Source organism: Bombina bombina, chromosome 12 (genome assembly GCF_027579735.1).
Source record: "Bombina bombina isolate aBomBom1 chromosome 12, aBomBom1.pri, whole genome shotgun sequence".
Taxonomy (NCBI): Eukaryota; Metazoa; Chordata; class Amphibia; order Anura; family Bombinatoridae; genus Bombina; species Bombina bombina.
The window spans coordinates 105588226-105596331 of record NC_069510.1 but is presented as its reverse complement, the minus strand read 5'-3'; the positions used below and the strand labels follow the sequence as shown (position 1 = coordinate 105596331).

General features: G+C 42.1%; 1 protein-coding gene across 7 annotated transcripts in view; it reads left to right on the top strand.

The window, feature by feature from the left end:
* Positions 1-8106, top strand: part of IQSEC2 (IQ motif and Sec7 domain ArfGEF 2) — a 701326-nt gene that overhangs the window by 631391 nt on the left and 61829 nt on the right. For all 7 annotated transcript variants that reach the window (XM_053695379.1, XM_053695383.1, XM_053695381.1 and 4 more), the window contains 2 exons: positions 1962-2348; positions 6846-7717. In XM_053695379.1, the coding sequence (XP_053551354.1) occupies positions 1962-2348; positions 6846-7717 (1259 nt within the window). The remainder of the gene's footprint in view (positions 1-1961; positions 2349-6845; positions 7718-8106) is intronic.

Here is an 8106-nt window from a genome sequence, read left to right as displayed (position 1 = left end):
CCCTCCCTCTCTGTAGCCTGTGCCATGTGAGGTGCCCTTCTGTCCTCCCTCTCTGTAGCCTGTGCCATGTCAGTAGCCCTCCTGCCCTCCCTTTCTGTAGCCTTGGCCATGTCAGTAGCCCTCCTGCCCTCCCTCTCTGTAGCCTTTGCCATATGAGGTGCCCTCCTGCCCTCCCTCTCTGTAGCCTGTGCCATGTGAGGTGCCCTCCCTCTCTGTAGCCTGTGCCATGTGAGGTACCCTCCTGCCCTCCCTCTCTGTAGCCTTTGCCATATGAGGTGCCCTCCTGCCCTCCCTCTCTGTAGCCTGTGCCATGTGAGGTGCCCTCCCTCTCTGTAGCCTGTGCCATGTGAGGTACCCTCCTGCCCTCCCTCTCTGTAGCCTTTGCCATATGAGGTGCCCTCCCTCTCTGTAGCCTGTGCCATGTGAGGCTCCCTCCTGCCCTCCCTCTCTGTAGCCTGTGCCATGTGAGGCTCCATCCTGCCCTCCCTCTCTGTAGCTTGTGCAATGTCAGTAGCCCTCCTGCCCTCCCTCTCTGTAGCTTGTGCCATGTCAGTAGCCCTCCTGCCCTCCCTCTCTCTAGCCTGTGCTATATGAGGTGCCCTCCCTCTATGTAGCCTGTGCCATGTGAGGTGCCCTCCCTCTCGGTAGCCTGTGCCATGTGAGGTGCCCTCTTGCCTAACCTATTTACTTGTGCCATGTCCTTTGCCCTCTTGGCTTACCTCTGTACCTTGTGCCATGCCAGTTGCCCTCTTGCCTTACCTATGTACCTTGGAACATGCCGTTGCCCTCTTGCCTAACCTCTGTACCTTGGCCTTTGCCATCTTGGCTTACCTCTGTACCTTGTGCCATGCCAGTTGCCCTCTTGCCTTACCTATGTACCTTGGAACATGCCGTTGCCCTCTTGCCTAACCTCTGTACTTTGCCTTCTTGCCTTACCTCTGTACCTTGTGCCATGCCATTTGCCCTCTTGCCTTACCTCCATACCTTGTGCCATGCCAGTTGCCCTATTGCCTTACCTCTGTACCTTGTGCCATGCCAGTTGCCCTATTGCCTTACCTCTGTACCTTGTGCCATGCCCGTTGCCCTCTTGCCTTACCTCTCTACCTTGGAACATGCCCGTTGCCCTCTTGCCTAACCTCTGTACCTTGTGCCATGCCAGTTGCCCTCTTGACTTACCTCTGTACCTTGTGCCATGCCAGTTGCCCTCTTGCCTTCTTGCCCGTTGCCCTCTTGCCTTACCTCTGTACTTTGTGGCATACCCTCTTGCCTAAGCTCTGTACCTTGTGCCATGCCCTTTGCCCTCTTGCCTAAGCTCTGTATCTTCTACCATGCCCTTTGTCCTCTTGCCTTACCTCTGTACTTTGTGCCATGCCCTTTGCCATCTTGCCTTACCTCAGTACCTTGTGCCATGCCAGTTGCCCTCTTGCCTTACCTCTGTACTTTGTGCCATGCCCTTTGCCCTCTTGCCTTACCTCTGTACTTTGTGCCATGCCAGTTGCCCTCTTGCCTTACCTCTGTACCTTGTGCCATGACAGTTGCCCTCTTGCCTCCTGTAATTTTTGCAATGACCGTTTCGCTCCCACCTTCACCCTCTTTACCTTGTGGTTACCGTCCTAATCTCTACCATATAAATTTCCCACCTTGATTCTATTATTGCTTTCTCATACTTGCATTGCTCATGCTTTGCACCAAGGATTCTCTGACCAGCCTCTGCAGCTCAAGGACATGGGGTGTGCCCGATATACTTTCATGATAGCCAGATCTGTGCTTTTGTCTCATTGACTGTCTCTGTATGCCACATCGTACAAGGTTTGCTGTTTTTGACGTCTTTCTGTACCTTGTGCTTTATGTTCCCAATCCTTATTCTACCCTCTGATGTTTGTTGATCCTTTATCTATTCTCTCTACCATGTGGTACGTTTGTTGTCCCCTCTCACACGCTCCCACTGTCTCCCCCTGTAGGTGGAAATGTTGGAGAGGAAGTATGGGGGGTACTTTCTCAGCCGACGGGCAGCTCGCACCATCCAGACGGCATTCAGACAATATCGCATGAACAAAAACTTTGAACGTCTACGCAGCTCGGCCTCTGAGAGCCGCATGTCTCGTCGCATCATCCTTTCCAACATGCGCATGCAATACTCTTTTGAGGAGTACGACAAGAGCCACAATGTCCCCTACTTCCAGGGAAAGCCTGTGTCACTGGATGAGGGGGTGGCGGCATGCCGTGGGCAGGAGGAGAGATGCCTACAGTATGGGGGTTCCGGCAGTGGCATCGATGGGGATTCTATCAACACATCTGGGGAATTTTGCAACGAGATCACAGAGCTGGAGGATTCCTTTTCAAAACAGGTGACAGCCAAAGGGTGGGCTCTATTGGAAGAACAGCTAGAACGATGAAGGGGAGGGGTCAGCAAAGGGCTTGGAGAGAATGGATCAGTCTAGTCTTGTGCCTCCTTGTGTTACCAGTCTTGTGTTCCCCTTGTAATATAGGAGATATGTTCTCTGCCTTTTTAAATTATTCATTAATTAAGCATTTATAAAGTGCATTATGGTCGACATTATCTATGTTTGTACACAAAAAAATATCAGTATAAATCAGAAGCAGCTACAGATCTATAAGCAATATTAACTTGTTTTATATATGCACAGCATAGTATATATCTGTAATTAAGCTCTGCATTGCAATATGTCTGCACGCACACCAGAATATATTGGCAATTAAGCACTGCATTGCAAAAGTTCTAAATATACAATAGATTTTATATATTCACATAGTATACATCAGCAATTAAGCCCTGTTGCAAAGGATCTGCATATATAGTACGTTTAGATTTACATAATATATATTCACAATTAAGCACTGCGTTACGAAAGGTTAGCATAAACGATACCATTTTATATACACATGTATCAGCAATAAACCACTGTATTGCAAAAGGACTGAATACACAATGCATTTTGTATATACGCACAGTATATATCAGAGATCAAGTGGTATATTGCAAAAGATCAGCCAGGAAATTTTGCAGGGATTGTGTATCTCCTTTGCTGTGGCTAGTTAGAGAAAGATAAACTGCACTGATCAAGTAAAAACTTTGTAGCTTATTGCAGGGTGATGATTCTTAACGTAATCGTTATGGAAGAAATCAGTGTAACTATGATCGAAATCTAACCCCACTTTCATTACCGCTCCTCCTCAGTGACATTTCTTCATCCAGCCAGTTGATTTTGCAATTGATCCATGGGGCGTGCTGTGTAAGGACTTGGCCGCCTAAAGGCCACAAAATTAATTGGCCGAATGAAGAAACGTCACTGAAAAAAATAAAGTGTAGATCGGCGCCGGGAGGAGGAGCGGTATGAATAAATTGGAGCGATTAGCTCTAAAAACACTTTTATTTAGAAGCAAAGAAAATAATCATGAATGAAAGTGGGGTTAGATTTTGATCATAGTTGCACTGATTTCTCCCATAACAATTCTGTTTACAATCAATTTAACTCTACAGTATGCAACGTGGGGTAGTGAAAAAACACCATTTTATTATTTTGCCCATAAAATGTTTGTCTAAGTAAAAGTAGACTGTGTTAATTAAGCACTGCATATGCAGAAATATTTAAATATTTGCATTTTCCACATGCAGGAAACATTTTGAATATATAATTAAGACATATATATATATATATATATATATATATATATATATATATATATATATATATATATATATATATATATATATATATATATATATATATATAAATATAAGTTATTTCAGCAAATAGGGAATATATTTATATGAAAAGTATTTTCCACATCTTGTCTTTTAAATATTTTCAAGATGGGGATGCCCGGGGTTAATTTAATAATAATATATTATATTTTATTTATATATATATATATATATATATATATATATATATATATATATATATATATATACAGGTAGCCCTCAGTTTACGCCGGGGTTAGGTTCCAGAAGGAATGGTTGTAAATCGAAACCGTTGTAAATTGAAACCCAGTTTATAATGTAAGTCAATGGGAAGTGAGGGAGATAGGTTCCAGGTTCCTCTCAAAATTGTCATAATAACACCTAATACATTATTTTTAAAGCATTGAAATGAAGACTTTAAATGCTAAACGGCATTATAAACCTAATAAAATAATCACACAACACAGAATATATAAATAAACTAAGTTAAATGAACAAAAACATTTGCTAAACAGCATTATAAACCTAATAAAATAATCACACAACACAGACTTCACTTGCATTTTTCTGCAAAAAGTTCTTTCTATGCATTCCAATCTAGACTGATTTATAGACAGGAAGATCCTGTTCCTTTGAAATCTGCTCGATAGCTCAGGTCTGGTTAAACTGATTCATTTCAGCTTCCTTGGCTTTGCTGCAATACAAGCGGACAGCTCCACCTACTGGCTATTTTAATAAATGCACTGCTTCTCAATGCTTTTCAATAGCAGTCACATGACTGGAAAAAAAGGTTGTTATTCTGAAACGGTGTAAATTGAACCGTTGTAAAACGAGGGCCACCTGTATATGTATGTATATATAAAAATACTTATTCATAGGGATAATTGAATAAATATCATTTTTAGGCAGTGTTTTACTAATGCAGCCCTTACTGTCACCTTAAAGGGACACTGAACCCAAAAAATTTTCTTTCGTGATTCAGGTAGAGCATGCAATTTTAAGCAACTTTCTAATTTACTCCTATTCTCAAATTTTCTTCGTTCTCTTGCTATCTTTATTTGAAAAAGAAGGCATCTAAGCTAAGGAGCCAGCAAATTTTTGGTTTAGTACCATGGACAGCACTTGTTTATTGGTGCTGTCCAATCAGCAAGGACAACCCAGGATGTTCACCAAAAATGGGCTGGCCTTTAAACTTACATTTTTGCTTTTCAAATAAAGATACCAAGAGAATGAAGAAAATTTGATAATAGGAGTAAATTAGAAAGTTGAATAACATTGCATGCTCTATCTGAATCACGAAAGAAAAAATTTGGGTTCAGTGTCCCTTTAATCATAATACTTTTCACTATTAGAGTTTAATATACCTAAAAATATCTAATATATTAGAAAACGCCTGCCCGATAAAGTGTACTGGCGAGATTGATGCTCACTCACAGGCTCTTGCTTTGTAAATGAGTTACCTCAAGTCCTCTGACTGCAAAAGGCCAGAGAAACGTGACATTAGGTTATGGACATTACTGCCTGCTCTCTATCAAAGTCTGGTCTTCCATTACTGTGTCACCTTTATTACCTCTGCTCGGTCACGTCTTCTGTTTTCCTATTAAATCTTGTTCTCTGCGTGTTGTTTCCGGTTTTACCATCTTCATATTTGGCATTTTTTGCTCCTTCCGTCTTCCCTATCGTTTCCCTATTTTGCTATCACCTACACTCCTTTTTTTTCTTTCTTTTTCTCTATGCATTTGCTTGACATGCAACAGTTACCTCTATCCTACATAAAAGATTTCAGCCAGCAAGAAATATATGCCCTGCCGCCGTCTGCCATTTCTCAATTTAATAGTCTGTAATTTTGAAACGTTAGAGCATTGCAGTATTGCAAACAACCTTAAAGGGACATGAAACCCATTTTTTTTTTCTTTTGTGATTCAGAGAAAGGCTCAGGAGTTGCTGATTGGTGGCTGCACATGTATGCCTCATATTATTGGCTCACTCATGTGCATTGCTGTGTCTTCAACAAAGGATACTAAGAGAAGGAAGCAAAATAGATAATAGAAGTAAATTAGAAAGTTGTTTAAAAGGATAGTCTACTCCAGAATTGGTATTGTTTAAAAAGATAGATAATCCCTGTATTACCCATTCTCCAGTTTTGGGATAATAATAATATACTTTTTAACTCTGTAATTACCTTGTATCTAAGCCTCTGCAGATTTCCCCCTTATTTCAGTTTGTTTTGACAGACTTGCATTTAGCCAATCAGTGCTGATTTATAAATAACTTTACAAAAGAGTAAGCACACTCTATCCATATGGCACACATGATCTAACACCCTCAGTTGTGAAAAAACGGTCAAAATGCACTGAGATTAGAGGTGGACTTCAAGGTCTTAGAAATTAGCATATGAGCCTACCTAGATTTAGCTTTCAACTAAGAATACCAAGAGAACGAAGCAAATTTAATGTTAAAAGTAAATTGGAAAGTTGAAAAAAAATGTGTTTTATGTCCCTTTAAAGGGACAGTCTACTCCAGAATTTTTATTGTTTAAAAATATATATGAAACCCTTTATTACCCATTCCCCAGTTTTGCATAACCAACACAGTTATATTAATATCATTTTTTACCTCTGTGATTACCTTGTATTTAAGTTTCTGCAGACAGCCCCCTTATTTCAGTTCTTTTGACTTGCATTTTATCCAATCAATGCTATAAATAACTCCACGGGAGTGAGCGCAATGTTATCTATATCGCACACATGAACTAGTGCTGTCTAGCTGTGAAAAAACTGTCAAATTGCATTGAGATAAGATGCGGCCTTCAAGGGCTAAGAAATAGGCATATGAGCCTACCTAGGTTTACCTTTCAACAAAGAATACCAAGAGAACAAAGCAGATTTAATGATTAAAGTAAATTGGAAAGTTGTTTAAAATTGCATGCCCTATCTGAATCATGAAAGTTTAATTTGGACTAGACTGTCCCTTTAACAACTAGCCCTAACAACTTTGAGATTCTGTCATGTCCCTAGTCTAAAATCACGTGTTTTTCCTTTTGATTTGCTGCTCTCTCGCTTATTTATGTCTGATATGAGCCTTCAATCAAATTCCTCATTGTATCCTTTTTCTTTTTTTTCCCCTCTCTTTATGCCAGGTAAAATCTCTAGCGGAGTCAATAGATGATGCCCTTAGTTGCAGATCCATGCATTGCTCGGATCCACGAGACGAAAAAGGAACCTTGGAGAAAGGCGAGAGCAAGGAGCAACATGTGGACAGCACAGCCACTTCCTTCAGTGATGTCACACTTTATATGGATGAAGGTGTCCCTGTGTCACCTCTTTCTCTTGATCGGCCACCCAGCTCTGACCAGGACACACCACAGGGAACCAGTTCTCGGCAGGAGTACTGGGCTACCTCTTCCTCTAGGGAAGATAGCAGGGAGAACGGGAGCCGGCGAAGCACTCCTTGCATGGAGTGCCGGGACTTCCGTATGAGGGGGGCGCACCTCCCTCTGCTTACTATTGAACCCCCTAGTGACAGCTCTGTGGACTTGAGTGACCGCTCAGATCGAGGGTCTCTAAACAGACAAGTTGTTTATGAACAAGAGAACTGCAGCCCACATGGGACTCTAAAACAGGCGCCTAACAAAGGCCCAGCACGTTCCCCAAACCCACATCGTCACTACCATCCAGAACCGCCCCCACCTCCGACGGACTCTGTAGGAGGGAACAATGGCCCTGGTGTTGGGGGTGGTTTGGGAGGGGTTCGGCATCTTCACCATGGAAAACAAGAGCTCGGGGAGAATTCAGATGGAGATAATGAGAGCCTAAATAGCACTACCAACTCCAATGAAACTATTAACTGCAGCTCAGGCTCGTCTTCCCGGGACAGCCTACGGGAACCCCCCAACACTTTGTGCAAGCAGACGTATCAACGGGAGACAAGGCACAGCTGGGACTCGCCTGCATTCAACAATGACGTGGTGCAGAGGAGGCAGTACCGCATCGGACTTAATCTTTTCAACAAGTAAGTGATGATCATAGCGCTCTACACTGTCCAGGGAGTGCGCTATGCTATACAGAGGGGGGATTTATGCCATGTGGAGAGGGATTTGTTACAAATGTCAGGCCACAAACATACCAATACTTTTGTATATTTGCACAGGGGGTACTTTTAAATACCATGAGTCCATATGTAGGCTCAGGAGAAGTCATGCACTGCTGGGAGCTAGCTGCCTATTTGTGGCTGCACATATATGCCTCTTGTCATTGTCTCATCTGTTGTGTTCAGCTATCTCCCAGCCGTGCATTGCTGCTCCTTCAACAAAGGATACCAAGAGAATGAAGCAGATTTGTTTATAGAAGTAAATTGTAAAGTTGTTTAAAATTGTATTCTCTGTCTTAATCATTAAAGTA